Source organism: Eumetopias jubatus, unplaced genomic scaffold (genome assembly GCF_037043125.1).
Source record: "Eumetopias jubatus isolate StellerSeaLion01/CBP00866 unplaced genomic scaffold, mEumJub1_p1.0 scaffold_1, whole genome shotgun sequence".
In the NCBI taxonomy this organism is placed as follows: domain Eukaryota; kingdom Metazoa; phylum Chordata; class Mammalia; order Carnivora; family Otariidae; genus Eumetopias; species Eumetopias jubatus.
Window position 1 is genome coordinate 68553701 of NW_028274807.1, and position 16195 is coordinate 68569895.

The following is a 16195-nucleotide window of genomic DNA, read 5'->3' on the forward strand; positions in this document are numbered from 1 at the left end:
GCATGCTCTGGGAAGCCTTAGTGTGGTGCTGGTCGTGGGGGACGTGGTTGGCATGGAGGATGGAGTACTGGACTTGGAGTCTAGATTTAAGATTCAAAAAGGACTAGTCCAGAATCCCATCTACTGGTCCCAGGTGAGGAACTCCTGATTTATACGATCTAAAAATATTTTATAACTCCGAGATGCTGTAAACCTATAATGTCTATAACCCCAGGTTGCTCCCAGTGTGGTGGAAGGCAGCATTTAGGCAGCAGAAGTATGTAAATAAACACGGTGCCAGCAATAGGTGTGCAGGGATATATGAGTGCTGTGCATTCTTTGCACACCTCTTGTCTTCTCTTTGTGATTCCACAGTACTGACCTTCTGTTTGTGTGCTTTGCAAGGGGTACTTCCTTCTCTAGGAGGGTAGTCAAGTGACGGAGAATGCCCTAGGTTGCTGACTTACAGTGCCAGGCGTTTGAGAGTTGGGTTGAATTGAGTTAGCTTGGGTTAGATTGAGCTGAGGAAGCTCAGTCTGGGAAAAAATTGTGGTTGAATTCTTTGGCGATAACATCCTACCCCACTTTCCTTATAGCTTACAGGGATCCATTTACAGAGAATGAAGCTGCTCTGTAATCACCTTGATGGGTTAGGTGGTGGGAGGGTAGGGAAGCTGGGACAAATGGTTCTAATTGTGTCTGGACTTTTTCCCCCCAGGAACTTTTAACTTGCTGTGAAGAAGGGAAGGGGGAGCTCAAGGATGGCCTGGAGGTGATGCTCAGTGTCCCAAAGAAAGCCAATGATGCCATGCATGTCAGCATGCTGGAAGGTAGCTGTCTGTCCTCCCAGCCTCCCCAGGGGAGCCTCCTCCTTTTCTAAGACCAGGGAGCTTGTATCGTGGTCTAGAACTTATATGAAGTCAGGCAAGGGGCAAGGCTGGAAGAGAGGAGAAGTGGCAAGTTGAGGATATAGGTCCTCAGGACATTGGTCCTTAGGAGGTATGAGAGGAGCTCCACGGGGGCCAGCTCGACCAATACCTGCCTCCAGGTAGGACCAGGTAGGACCAGGCCCAAGTTGGACTTTGCCCAAGCACATGTAGTCCACTGGAACTGCGTTATTGGGGCCCAGAGACCCGGTAGAGTGAGACTCCAATAAAGTGCTCTTACCACTGCAGAACAGATATGCAGATCAGCCATGCCGGGGCGGGACTGTTAGAGGAGCTCAGACTCGGCATCCCAGTCTGGGCTGGCAAACAGCTGTTGGGGGACAGAAGTGTACTCCGTTGCAACTGTGCAGACCTGTGGGCTGTGTTTTCTCCTCCGGGCTCCAGGTCCCGTCATCACCCCCCCTCCCCCGTTCCCCACCCTCTGTCTAGAAGACTTGGTCTGGTCTCACCACTTCCTGGGTCACCCTGAGCAGAGGAAGCCGTAGTTCTCCATGCAGTGGAGCCCTGGTGATCTTCTCCAGACTGAGCCCTGGCCGTCTGAACCTATTCCTCTTGCCACGATTTCTCTACCCTTTTCTTTTCTGTTTGCACCTGATCCTTGTCCCCAGCCCTGGGTATTCTCCCCTGCAAGCAAACCTTCTCCTCCAGCCTGTCCCTGCCCTGTATTCTGAAGCCAGTTACTCCGAGTACAGTCTGCGGACCAGCAACAGCAACACCTGGGAGCTTGTCCCAAGAGCAGATTCCTGGGCTCCACCCCACACCTGCCGAATCCCAGTCTCTTGAGGGGTCAGGGGTCGGTAGGAATCTGTGTGATTCTTACACATACTAAGTTTCAGAACCTCTGTTAAAATTTAAAGTGGAATAAATGTAACCGTTGAAGGTGCATGCACCACACTGTACAGGAGCTGTCAAAAGGAAGAGCCTAGGAATGGAATCTAAGAAATAAAGCAAGGACAAATAAAGTGGAGTTAAGGGCACTCCTCCATCCAGCAGTGCTTGTCCTCAGCCCCACTCAGTGCTCTGAGTCGGTGGGGGACTATAAGGAAGAAGGTGACATAGGGTTTGCCCTCGCAGGAGGTCCCAGGCCTTGGGGAGATGCCACTAATCCTGGTTATGCGTAGGAGACCTGGTGTGGGAAGGGGGATCTGCTTACTGTTCCCTAGAACTGTCTCCTCAAGTATTGAGGAGTCTCAGGAATCAGCCCAGAGAGCCAACATTGTGGGAATGGGGGGCTCATAGGGAAGCCTTTCCAAGTGGGGAGTGGAATGTGGCACCCACGTGGCACCAGAGAAACTCCATGGGGTGGAAACGGGTGTCTTTCAGGGTTCGACGAGAACCTGGATGTGCAGGGAGAGCTGATTCTCCAGGATGCCTTCCAAGTGTGGGACCCAAAGTCGCTGATCCGGAAGGGGCGGGAGCGGCACCTGTTCCTCTTTGAGATCTCCTTGGTTTTTAGCAAGGAGATCAAAGACTCTTCAGGACACACGAAATATGTTTACAAGAACAAGCTACTGGTAGGTGGGGCAGGTGGGGTAAGACAAGTCCCCCTGTTGTCATAGAGCCCTCGGGCAGAAAGGGCTCTTAAACACTCAGCTCATCTCTCCCCTGGCACCACACCAAAACCATCCTGGACAAATGAAAATGCCTCCTATTTGGAAAGCTGCCCCCCTCGACTCCCACTTCTGCATCTTAGAGTTCACCGGTCTTCTTGCTGTCTGCTTTTAGCGCCTCCCTCTTCACCCTCCCTCCCTGCCACCTGCTAATCTGGCAGGCACCTGCAGGTCCTTCCATCCCGGTAGCTGAACAAAGCATCCATGCTGTTGAAGTTTGATTGACAGAAGCCCCTCCCTCGGTCCTCTCCTCTTTGTTGCCTTTCCCTTTCCCACCCCAGCCCTGAGTTCCCCACTGCCCTCCCCTTCCCCGCCTCTCACAGGCATTTCCTGTCTACAGACCTCAGAGCTGGGTGTGACCGAGCACGTAGAAGGTGATCCCTGCAAATTCGCCTTGTGGTCTGGGCGCACCCCCTCCTCAGACAATAAAACAGTGCTGAAAGTAAGTACTGCTCTCCGCTGGGCACTTGCCCAAGGTTGCGGGTAGTAAGTGGAGGGCAGAGGGCTGCAGCATGTTCTTCCTGAAAGCGGGGGCCTGGAGACTCCTCGGGGAGGGCAGTATCCCATGGGTATTAAAAAGCAAGTTCTATCATGGAAGTAGACTTGAAATCTCAAAGGCCAGGGGCGCCTGGGTGGCTCAGTCGGTTAAGCGTCTGCCTTCGGCTCAGGTCACGATCCCAGGGTTCTGGGATCAAGTCCCACATCGGGCTCCCTGCTCAGTGGGGAGCCTGCTTCTCCCTCTTCCTCTGCTTGCTTCTCCCTCTGCTGTGTTCTCTCTGACAAATAAATAAATAAATCTTAAAAAAAAAAAAAAACCTCGAAGACCAGTGGTCTCCTAAGTCCCTCCGCTCATGCGTACCTAGCGGTAGGGAGGCAGGGAGCAGCCTGCTGGGCCGTCTCAGCAGGGCCCACTTAAATATCTTCTGTCCATATGTCCCCTTCAAGGGCAAGAACAACTGACCTTTTGACAAAAGCTACCTTGATTTGCTCCACATTCATTCAATACTTTTTCTTGAACACCTTCTACACAGCAGGTATTCTGCTCAGTGCTGCTTCTAGCTACGCAGGAGAGATGGACCTTGTCCTCCAGAAACTTACATTCTAGAGCTCTAGTAAATCACACTAACGTGGCAACTATGTTGATTGAAAGGGTGCTAAGAAAGGGCCTTTCACTAGATGACAGCCTTAAGGAGTCATTCCAGCTCTCCAGGCACATGCAGCCTGGGGCTTGGGGCTTGTGGTAACATGCATCTAACTGGGAAGGGGTCCTGCAGATGGGGCTCCTACCAGTCATCTGCTTATTGGGGTGGCTGCCACCAAGGAAGAGATGGCCCAACCCTGACAAATGCTTCACACTTGTTCCCTCTGAATTGCCAGCCTAGCTCCACCTGCCATGAGACAGAATTACCTGAAAACAATTCCACAAAGACAAATAGGATGTTCATGAAATGGTAGAAGTACCTTCAATGAACGTGTTTACAAGGCTAAAAGCCCAGCCCTGACTTTGAGGCAGCACAAACCTATGTATGTAGCCATACGAGGAGTTGAACATGCTGACGTGGATCTGTACCACTTGGTAAATAGCCACTGCCTTCAAATATCCCTTGCTACCCCTCCCAGTACTCCCCAGCATCTAGCAATTGATGTGTTCATTCCTGGCCCAGCAGGGGACCTCTACATATGCTCCAGCCCCAAGGCGGATGGCAGTATTTTTTTAAAGATATTTATTTACTTACTTACTTACTTACTTACTTAATTTACTTATTTATTTGAGAGAGAGAGAGAGCAAGAAAGAGAGAGAGAGCATAAGCAGCGGGGAGGGGCAGAAGGAGAGAGAGAAGCAGACTCCCACTGAGCAGGGATCCTGACACGGGGCTTGATCCCAGGACCCCGGAATCATGACCCGAGCCAAAGGCAGACAGACACTCAACCAACTAAGCCACCCAGGCACCCCAGGGCAGATGTCAGTATTGGTCAGTGCCACACAGAGTATTAAATACTTTGAAAATCACTTCTGTACAAGTCTACATTGAGTATTGAGGTCTTAGCCCCATTCTAGGAGTTGAAGCAGTGTGTCCCTGGGATTGAAGAGTCATGCGTGTAGAATGAGAAATGAGTTCCTCAAACATTTGGTGTCCTTGACAATAATGGGTTAAGCCTGCAGGAGGAGGACTGAGAACTGTTTTGGCAGGGCAAAGGGAGATGGGGTGTTTACTCTTTCTCTCTGTGGCACCCCAGGCCTCCAACATAGAAACCAAGCAAGAGTGGATCAAGAACATTCGAGAGGTGATTCAAGAAAGGATCATTCACCTGAAAGGAGCTTTAAAGGAGCCAATTCAGCTCCCCAAAACACCAGCCAAACAGAGGAACAATAGTAAGAGGTAACCAGCATCTCTCCCCCACAACGCACTGCCTCATGTGCTCCAGGAGCGGGAGTGGGGTCGCCCTCTGCTCCCACAGGGGCGGTGTGCTCCGCAGTTGGCAACCCTCTCCATGAAGCCCTGTCTAAGATGAGGAATCTCCTCTCTGAGCATCTCACCAGTTCCTGCCAGTTACATTCAGCAGGGCTGCATCGAGCACCTCTTATTTCACAGACGCTGCTAGATGCTCTGAGAAAGGGAAGTGCACGATGAGCCCCTGCCCTCTAGAACCGTCTAACAGTTGTATCTCACACGTGGAACAGTTAGACTAGAAGAACCAGTGCCACCCATGGGGACAGTGAATGCTGTAAAAATTCACTGAGAGGGGACTTTAGATGAGCACAGAGAAGGCTTTGAGAGGAAGGTAGGCCATTAGTGGACTGAGGAGACAGTAAAGGAGTTTTGTATATGGTAATGGCAGGGGGATGGGGTGGTGGGGTTATCACTGCAGCTCTTCTGTAACCCCCAAGTCCTCACCTTCAGTTATCTGAGATAAGCAAGGTGACTGGGCAGAAGGGGACTGATTTTTTGTATCTTCACCTCTTTGGGCCCTTCCGAATCCCAGTTGCCCTACACCGATGGAAAGCTTCCTGTTTCTCAAATCTCCAGGTGACAGTCACCTACAATGACTCTCTTAGCGGGCACTTCAAACGAGAGCATATAAAAAACATCATGTTAACCTTGGGAAAAAAACAAAGTTCTGGGGGTGGTGGTCGCTGGTGGTAATAGGCTCGCCTTCCTCCACTATTCATGAATGGAGTAAATCCCAAAGATCTAGTTGACCTTCTGGTGCCAACCAGGATACATGGACCTGAGGACCTGCAGAGTAGCAGCATTAGTACAAAGGGAGGTGATAGCCAGAAGAGTGTGACCAAGGTAGGGAGAGATACCTCCATGAGCCAGAAGCCCCAAGACCTGCGTGGCCAGGATAAGGTCACCTCTCAGTGCTGGAAGGAAAAATTAGAGCTGTATTGGAGGAGGGGTTATTTTGATTTCAGTTACCCATGTCCAGAATCCAGGGAAGGGGCAGACTTAGTTTAGCACCAGGGACCTGCCCTGCTGCAGGAAGCCCCTACTCTAATAAAGAAGATAGAGAGGAAATGTTCTAAGAACTCAATGTCCAGCAGCATGCAGGAAAGAATGGATATTCAGGTGTGGTTGGCTCAAGTGTCTCTGTGATAGAGCCCCTTTTTCTCTCAGTAGTAGGGTCTGGACATCCGTAGAACATGAGATGGACCTTTCTTGGAAATGCCTCCCACCGTTTTTCAGTCATTGTCCTGAAATAAGAGAGTGAAAACCCTGGGCAGAGTCTGCAGAGAACAGTCAGGCTGTCTGTCATTTCATTAGCTTGGCTCCCAGGAGGCAGGGACAGAGTTTACGGAGGAGTGAATTGGCTTGGAGAGCACCACCCCCACTCCTGGATGGGCTCCCCACATCCCCCAGACCTGGCTTTATCTGCAGTGCACCAGAAGGGCCCGCAATGGGCTAGAGGGTGGGAAGCACAAAGTACTGCCAACCCTCAACTGTAGGCAAATGGTGGGGAGCAGCGGCCCAGGTATCTAAAACAGCAGATGATCTAAAAGTCCTTTATTCTTGAGCACCCAGGTGGCTCAGTACGTTAAAAGTCCTTTATTCTTGGTTTTAAAATGCATCACATAATTTCGTTTTACAGCAGATCTTCCTTCCTACGAATGTGTGGCTTATATTATTAAAATAAGTTGGCATTTCCCACCCCGACAAGTGGTGGTAAGAAGGCAGTTGACCTAGAAGCATTCTAGGTAGGAGAAGACCCTTTGTAAGACTAGGAGATACTGTGTATATACCTGTGTATCACATGCATGCCCACCTGCACACACATGTCCACATACACCAGACTGTAATTGTTGAGACTCTGTGAGGCGACTTTGTACATGGGGCATTTTGCCCACATGGTGTCATCCTCGGGCAGCAAGTTCCCAATGCCATTATCTCTCCAGAAGCAGCATCAGGGGTGAGACTTTCATAAGCCTCCATGGGAAGAGCTGACACTCTTGGTGCTCATTTATCCGAGTCCTGGCCCACATCTCCTTCAGTTTTTCCTGACACGGACCATTCAGCCTTCACCAGTTCCCAGGCATCTAATCCCCCTTGGCCCTGGCTGTGGGTTCAGTGCAGGATTGAGACCTAATTCTCACACTGGAGAATTGAAGGGACATGTGAGTGGGACAGCTATATGGTCTAGCGACCCAGGAAGGGCTCCAGATGTCAGGAGCACCCTCAGGAGATTACTTCACCAGATGCTCAAGAGCACACATGACTCAGAAAGCTGCTGTGCAATCTGGGGTCTTTGAGATGGTGCCTTGGCCTTCTGTGTTGATACGAAGTCATCATAAACAGGCACGAGATCCACAAGACCCACCAAAATGAAGGAAATGCTCTCTTCTTCCATACCCAGGAGGTGAGCATCCAACATCAGCAACTTCCCAGAGATAATCTCACCTGGAGGAAACATCTCACATTATTTTCTTGAACAGAAGAAATACAAGTCAAAAAAAAAAAATCTTCTCAGTTCTGTTTTCTTTATAGGCCAGCTATAAACTAACCCCCATCCTCCCTCAGCATGCAGAAAAACTATTTGAATACCTTGAACTCTGGGGTTGTCGGGGATCACCCAGTCAGCTGGGTAGAAGCCTAAGTTCTAAGTAGGGTGGACCTCTTCTAACTGCCTATTGTAGACCCATTCCCAGTAAAAAAATAAATAAATCATCACCTCCTCTGCACCGTGGGCCAGAGGAGTTGTGGAGGGGCCATTTCGTGCTCAGTTATCAGCTGATATATAGGGATTGTGTGCTTTTTAAGTACAAGAGGTGACATCTTTGAAAATCACATAGGGCTGCTCTCTTTAGTGGGATAATTTTAGACAAATCCCTGCTAGAAAGTGCTGAGGCTCTGCTCTGCCAGACCAGCTGGAAATCCTTGTGTGCTCTAAACCCACAGTGGTTCCCCCCACCCCCACCCCTGTTTTTTTTTTTCTCTTCTGCCTGCAGGGATGGAGTGGAGGATGTTGACAGCCAGGGAGATGGGAGCAGCCAGCCAGATACCATCTCCATCGCCTCCAGGACCTCTCAGAATACAGTGGACAGTGACAAGGTAGGACAGTGTCCCAACCTTCCTTCCCCTAAGACTTCTTGTTGGCTTCACCACCCCTGGAGAATTACCCCAGAGGAATTTCTCCCACTATGGAGCCCAACCTCAGGAGTCAGTTGTCTCTTTGTGCCAGCCGAAGTGGAAAGAACAGGGCTGGAGTAGGTATGTCACTGTGTGGAGATGTCGTCTGAGTGGATAGAAGACCAGGTGACCAGCCAGACCCCTCCTGTCATGGGAGTTTAGCAGAAGTGACGAGGACGTGGCAAGGGTGAAGGGTGAGAAGGTCTGGGTCTCCTGTCCTCCGGAGATACCCCGCCTGGGCTGCTTGGGTGGCTCTGCCTCCTGGCTAGCTGGACCTCAGGGGCTGAGGCTGGGATAGTTTCCTGAGACCTTAGTGGCTGTGACTGGCTTATATTTATAATGATTGAATAGGCTCATCTAAAGTTAGACCAAGACCAATGATTTGGCAAATGGCCACAGAGATGCTGGTTGGTAGGGACCTCTTCTCTGAAGGGGCACCAGTGGAGAGGATGCCCTCCTCTGGCCAGAGTATCGGGGCTTAGTTCCTGAGGGGCAGAGGACCAAGAAGTGGTGTGGGAAGCAGCTTGGAGGGATGTAGTAGTCTTTCCGAGAAAGCCTGGTCACTTGGTCTATTATATTTTGGAGCAAGTAAGCAGAAGGTAGGAGTTCTGAAGGAGAGTACAAGAAAGGATTAGCGAAGACCCAGTGTATTTGTTCAAGCCAGGGGAAGAATTCAGCTGTCTAAATTTGGCAGGAATGGGAAGATTTTTGTCTCCAGCTCTACTCTCATTTGCTTACCTCAGGATCAACGAGTATGAGATGATCTTTTGCTGCATGTTAGCGATTTTATGAATGAAGGGATGGAATTCCAAAGATGATTTGGCCCTAGTCTATCAAGACCTAGTGTGTTGGTCTAGTCCTTCAGCCTCAGGCAACAGACTGTGTCCTTGCTTCATTTTTGTTTTCTATGTTATGGGGTTTTTTTTTGAAGATGATCTGAATTCATTAGGATTTTTCCTAATTTTTTTTCTTACTGGGATAAAAAAAAAAAAAAAAAAGACTGTGCCCCCCCAGACCTTCCAAGATCATGGTGCTAAGTCATGCTCTAGACTAGTATTCAAGAACATTCAAGGTAATTCTGTATGACATCCTGCCTTCAAGTTTCTAGGCCATTTTTGACTATCAGAGTGGACGGAAAATTGTTTTTTTCCACTTGTAAAAACATACAAAGAAAACTATTCCTGTACTTTCCTTTCTCCTCTGATCTGTTGTTTAGAAATGTAACCTAGAATATCCTATGAATGAGTGTTTCTTTTTAAACAGTCAGTGGGTGGGAAGCAAAATGCAGCATTTCCCATGGTCTGAGAGAGGCTCTTAGTTTCAAGGTCCAGGGGATCCATCCCTTCCAGCTGCTACTGCATCTTCCCACAGCCCTGACTTAGACACAGACCCCTGTGCCAGAGCCATTTGTCTTGTCTTCGGCTCCAGCCATTCCTTGTCTTCTGGCAAGGTAAGTGAGATTAGAACACTTCCGATGGCAGGCATGTCACAATTCATGAAGAATCCTGGTTACTTACATATTATTCTATAAATAAGGAAACTGAGGCCTAGAAAGATTGAGTAACTCACCCAGGAAAATTCTGGTAGTTCGTGGAAAAGCAGGAACTAGCACCCAGGTCATTCTGCTTCACTGTCATGTTTTTTCTTTCACTCCAAAGGTCAAGGCGTTGTACTCCCAATGCTAAGATGAACTCAGCTGGTCAGTCTTTCTGCACATTCCACAAAAACATCAGTCACATATTCTTGAAAAAGCACCCACCACATGCCCTAGCTCTGTGCTGGATACTGTAGAGAGATGTGGGTTATTTGTTGAATGTGAATCCTTATTTGTGTAATTCTCGTTCGGTGTGTGTCTCTCTAGTCAGGCCGTTAAGCCTTGATGAGGGCAAGGTTGTCTGTCTGCTTCACTGCTGTCCCTGGCCCGCAGCACACACAGATGCTCAGGAAAGGCTTGTGGGATGAATGAACAGAGGGAACACAGTCCCTGATCTCAGGAAATTCCAGTATCAGGAGGCAGCTAAAACAGCAGGTCGGAAAGCAGCCAGATATACAAACATTGTATTTTTAAATATGCTCAAGAAGCCTCGAAGTTTCCTTACCTCCAAGCAGAAAGCAATTGTCAGCTGGAGAACCTGGCTTGTTGGGAACACGAACCCCCAACTCCCTTCTCAGGCCCTGGGAAACATGGGCAGTGGGTCTGGGGATGATGGGAGATTCTGTGTTTTATACAGGAACCCTGAAGAATCACCTAGAAGTAGTCACACTTTCAGAATAAAACAGAGGGCCTATCTGTGACCACATACTATAATTTAGAATGTTCTTACTCTTCTGACACAGAACAGTGATAACAGGACAGCCATGTGCCCTCCTTCACCTACACTCCCCTTCGTCAGACAAACCAGTAAGTGGTATCTTTGAGTTCAGAGATGTATCAACAGTGTTAAATTTTCCCCTAACTGTACCAGAAAGCCAGGAGACTGGTCTCTGTTGCTTTCCAGGTGGTCGGGTGAACAGACTCTGAAGAAGAGCAAGATAACAAAAATGGACTGATTCAGGAAACCGAACCACATTCAAGAGAAGGGCAAAGAGGGGCAGCTGTGGGGAGGGAATAGGGCAGAGTCCCTCCACAGGGATCAGGGTCATGTTAACAATGGGTTTCTAGAAAAGACCCCAGTCTTTGTCTTCTAATCTAGAAGAATAGAACAGTGGCAGTGCTATGCTGGGTAGATGAGGAAAATGTAACCATTAAAGAACCACAGCTTCAGGGCCCTCAGGTACCTCTCCAATCACCTTTTGTGTGTTTTGTGTGCTGTGGTGGGGTGGAAGGAGTTTGGACACACCCAGGTTCAAATCCCAGCTCTGGTGGTTACCCTCTGTGTCCTGTTGTGTGAGTTATTGCGCCTTAATTTCCCTATCTGTAAGACAAGCACATTTACTTGGCACCTGTTAGACATTCAGTAAGGGTTAATTTCCCACGACTATTGGAGGGAAAACAAAAGTTTAGATGCTCTGAATAAGAGTACACAATTATTTCACAAACTGTGAGGATCTACTTCTTGAGTAGAGTTCTGCCCTCTTCCTTCATTAGCTAACTGACAGCAGATTCTTTTCCATACTACACCTAAAGGGAGGTAGCTTCAACTTACCTGTCTATAAACAGAGCAAATCTACTCCTCTTTCCATTTGCTAGCCCTTAGGATCTAAGGCTTAGATATTTACTGTTAGCATTGGCTCATGGGTTATTTTACTAGTTAATGGATTATAATCCATTACTGTTAGGTATTCATTTTAATCCTCAAGTTGTACCATCTTGGGCTGGTGGCAACCCCTGGGCTTGAGATATTTGAAGATGGTTGTCTTCTCTCCTAATCTTCTGTCTAGAAGTCCTCAGTTTCTCCAGCTGTTTCTTGTATTAATGTATTTTCATGCCCTACCCATACCCTGGCTGCCTTCCTCTGGATTTCCTTCAGTGTGGAATGATCGAAATGAAGTGGGGCTTCCAGAATGGTACATGATCCTACAGATGTGATCTAACTAATACACATTCAGCTTCTTGTTCCAGGGCTACTCTGCCTAGTTTCCTCCCTGGTACATGTGTCTAGTAGTGGTATTCAGTGTTGGCTCATAAACTTTCCATGCCTGCTTGCACTGGCTGCCCTGGTTGCACAGCTCATTTAATAAGCTGAGTGTTGGGATACTTTGTATCTATTAGATTTTCTCCTGTTTAGTTCCATCCCAGCATTCTAGCATATTTTGAATATAAGTTATTTTTTTGTCCAGCATGTCAGCCGCATCTCCCAGCATTATCAGATAAACATACTTCTGTGGCTTCATCCAAATTCTTGCTAAAAAGACAGGATTGAGGGCAGAAGACCAATGCCCGGCCCCTTTTCTCTACAGCGGAGGATCTGGGGTTGCTTCCTTGCATTGTAAATCCTCCTATGATGAGGAATCAGTCTAATATTGTTAGTTCTTCACTAAATGCTGACAAAACCAGCAAGGGTGCTTCAGGAAATAGCATTAATCACTTTCTCCCAAATTGCTTTGGTTTAACCCTCAATGGTTCTGCATAGTTAAGTTCTAACTGTACCTGTCCCGTGCAAAAGTCTTATTGCTGTAAAGGCAGATGGGTGTGCTTGCTTTGTTTGATTGCGCTTTGAGCCCTTTTCTCTTCTTGTCCAAAAATATGCTCCTGCTCTTCTGGGCACTGTAGAGAGTGTTTTGCCTGTATGTGCATTACCAAGCGGTGGGACTTTGTAACCATACTTCAAAGAAATACAGAGTTATAGAATTCCGGTGAAGTGAGCCTGAGTAATGAGGTGGCAGTGAAGAAGTATCTTGTTTAACATGATGGATGTCTGCCGAATAATTTCCAGCTAATGGTACAGAAGTGGCCACCTGCACTGTGCTGTCCCTGTGCATCTATCTATTTACTGTTTAGGGTAGGCATGCTGGGACGCTCAATAAATGCTTATTGAATTGAATATTACAAATCCATCCTAGTAGTATCTACTAGGAGATACTAGGAGAGTATCTCTCCATCAAAACATGTCTATTTCTAGACATGTCTAGGCTGGAGACAGGGAAGTCAAAGTGAAATTGAGTTGCAGATGCTATTCTCTGTAAAAATTGTAAAGGCAAAATAAATGCTCCTGGAACATCCCAGGGCTGACTGTTTTAAATGAAGAATTTCAGTAACAAGCTAATGTGATCTAAGATACAAGGTGGGCTGATAATGGCAATGTGCCAAAGGGGGACAGGGAAATGTATGAAGAAGCCTGGAGATTTCAGGATCTAACTTAATATATTGTTTTTCAGCCATACAGTCAAATCAGTGGGTCATAGCCAAAATTTTGTTTCAGTGATTGGTAAGGAAGGGTCAGTTTAGAGACAGTGAGGGCCCAACTAAGGGGAAAGTCAAAGGATGCCTACAGATGATACCTGTAACAAGTGTGGCACAGCCTGACTGCAGGAGCCTTCTAAGAATAGATTTCCCTAGAGCCTCATCTGGTTTATCAGAATTTGGTAATCCTGACGCCTACATCTTGAGAGCACTTAGCAAGCCACTAGGTGTAAGGGCTGTAGTCAGAGAAGGTTCAGCACTTGAAGGTGCATTGGTGAGGGCCCAGCCCCTACCACTGGTGCATTGGTGAGGGCTCAGCCCCTGCTGTGATGCAATGATTCTGCATGAAAGAGTGTCTGGAGCAGAGGAGACATGTGATGGGTCCCCGTCTGGGTTACTGCCGGGCACTCCCATGCGAGAAAATGGACAACATGCTTCCTAGAGTGTTAAGGACCCACAGATCACTGGGTTTGGCACTGAAGAGATAACCAGACATCTGGAAATGTGGAGACTCAGCAGTGTCAGGACTAATAAACATCCTGTTAGTTCACACAAGGTAATAATATTCTTTGCTTGACAAATTCTTAAAAACCATCAAGATGGTCCACCCAAGGCTGAGTGTCCAAAATGCAGTTGTGACAGCTCGTTAGATTTAGCTGTGGTGCCGGAGCAGATGAACCACCTGCTGGAGATCCAGCCCATTAAATGCATTCTACGAAAAGCAACAGAAAATGTGATGGGAAGATCCCTCAGCACTTCTGCTACTCTCCCCTTTGTCTCAGTGGGGCTGAGAGCCCTAAAATAGTTCTTTATAGGGAGAGATTCATGTTACTTCCTATCTAGTAACAAAACACTTTCTAACCCCTGAACAAATGAGAAGAGTACATAATGGTACTTCCAGTTACCAGGGTTTGGAGAGGATGTATCAGAAATCTAAACTTGACTTTATCAGCAAAGCGGTCCTGAGACTCAGTCACACCCCACCTCAACAGTGCAGTGGGTCAGAATTGCCATATGAATCCTAGGTAGAGGCATCCTGATTCTTTTCAAGGACTCACTCGTCACTCCAAAGTGGGAAAAATACCATCTCCACTTTCAAATTTTAAGTGCAAATCGTGGCTTTCCCCCGAGTGTTCTGAATAACCCAAGCCCAGGACTAGGTCTGAAAATAGCTTTTGTTCCTAGTTCAGTTCCTGTGGTGGACAGAGGGGGGGATCTGAGCAGGGGGGAAGACAGGCATTGGTGGGCAAAGTCCAGCAGGGGATTTTCCTGCTTCCCCCCAGAAACACTGCTCCATCCTCTTCTGAGCGGCGTTCAGCACAGTACCAACGTGCTGGCTTTTTGGAACAAACTGATAAAGTGCGAGGAGTTGAGGTTGCAGGTTTTCCTCTAAATGAAAAGTTCCTCAAATGAATGACTGGCTTCCAGCTATTGCCTATGACCAACGGCTGTGAAATCCACTTTTCTGGAAAACTCAACCTGGGTTCACGGGGCAAAATCACGATGGCATTATTTTACCTAATATTTTGATTTTTACTCCATAGCTTTAAAACCTCCCTTGAGAGACCCTCTTTTTAAAGTGCCGATCATCTGGAAAAGCAAATGCGTTTCATAAGCAACAGTAGCCCACGAGTCGCGTGCTGCACATGGGCCAATTGCAAAGAGGCCCAGAAGTGCTCTCAGGATGTTTGGAGCATGGCAGCCGCAAGGCATCTCCTCAGTTCTAGAGGCGCAGGGTCCAGGGATTGGTCACAGAAATCGGGAAACTGCAAATGGTGATTTGCTGGTAGATTAGATCTATGTGTGGTAGCTGCAGGGGTGGCTACAGGCCAGATCTGAGTAGGGGTGAGTTTGGACCTTGGAAACAGAAGCTAAGGGAAGAAAGGAACTATACAGGTCATCTATCCCTCTGCCTTCATGGACACGTTTAAAAGAAACAAAGTGACTTGCTCAGAATCACAAACCCGTTAGTTAATGGCAGACCTGGGACTGAACCTCAGCTTAATCTCCTGCCTGTTAAATTGGGTTAAAAACATAGTACTTTTGTAGCAACCCTGATCGTTTAACTTTTAGAACCTTGAAAGCAAAACGAAACACTACTGTTACCCCTTCTCCCACAGCCTCTGCACCCCCCTGCCCTGGCCCGTGCCAATCTGTGATGACCCAAGGAAATTACAGGGTGGTTCCAGAGCCGTCAAGCACCTCCAGGGCTGGCATGGGGCAGAGCAGGGAAAGATAACTTCCCAAGTATGAATGCCTGTCAGACTCTTTGATACCAAGAACTTGTGACTCATAGAGTGGCCTTGGTGGGAGAGGGATTCTACCCTAGACAGAGTCTTCAGGCCTCTCAAGGCAACTTCTTGGTTGGCCTCTGAGAGCTTGGCAGCGAGCACTGAGTTGTGACAAGGCTGATCCCTGCCTCCAAGCTGCCTGGGAGCAGTGAGTCCTGCCGCAGCCCAGCATAAATATGAACTCTGTTTTTTAAAAATCTCGGTGGAAGGAAAAAGCAAATTTGAGAGCAAGCCAAGATGCTAAAGTGGATTAGCTGGCGACAGTTCAAGGCAAACAAGACCCAAGTGAGTATGCCTCTCGCCGGACACATACTGCTCGGGAGGAGGGGCATGAGTGGGGAGATGGCACAGGTTGGGGGGCCAAGGGCAGAGAGAGAAGTGGCGGCTCTCAGAGCAAGGATTTTACTGGCATATTCTGCACAGACCTCTCAGCATACCACTTACCTTTTCTTTCTCCTGTGTCAGTTAAAAGGTTCTTTTAGCATAGAACAAAATGACTGTGAATGCCTTATTAAAGCTAATGGTAGGGGTGCCTGGGTGGCTCAGTTGTTTAAGTGTCTGCCTTCAGCTCAGGTTGTGATCCCAGGGTCCTGGGATCAAGCCTCACGTTGGGCTCCCTGCTCAAGTGGGGATCCTGCTTCTCACTCTCTTTCTGCCCCTCCTCCCCGACTCTTGTGCTCTCTCTCTTGCTCTGCTCTCTCTCTCAAATAAATAAATAAAATCTTTAAGAAAATAAATAAAGCCAATGGTAGGGGAAACAGGCTATGAGAAATACTGCTCTTAGCAAGTTGAGCTCGTGGGCAACTAGAAGTGACACCAGGAGTATGGTGTCTGGTGGTAAGCCATCCTGGCTGGCACGGAAATTAACTCTTTTAGAAAATTCAAGCAGAAATGTTGC

At 47.9% G+C, this 16195-nt stretch overlaps 1 protein-coding gene across 10 annotated transcripts in view; it reads left to right on the forward strand.

Moving 5' to 3' along the window:
- KALRN (kalirin RhoGEF kinase) overlaps positions 1-16195 on the forward strand; it is a 694375-nt gene that overhangs the window by 426309 nt on the left and 251871 nt on the right. For all 10 annotated transcript variants that reach the window (XM_088024799.1, XM_088024801.1, XM_088024804.1 and 7 more), the window contains 5 exons: positions 698-809; positions 2250-2440; positions 2877-2978; positions 4775-4917; positions 7983-8085. In XM_088024799.1, the coding sequence (XP_087880925.1) occupies positions 698-809; positions 2250-2440; positions 2877-2978; positions 4775-4917; positions 7983-8085 (651 nt within the window). The remainder of the gene's footprint in view (positions 1-697; positions 810-2249; positions 2441-2876; positions 2979-4774; positions 4918-7982; positions 8086-16195) is intronic.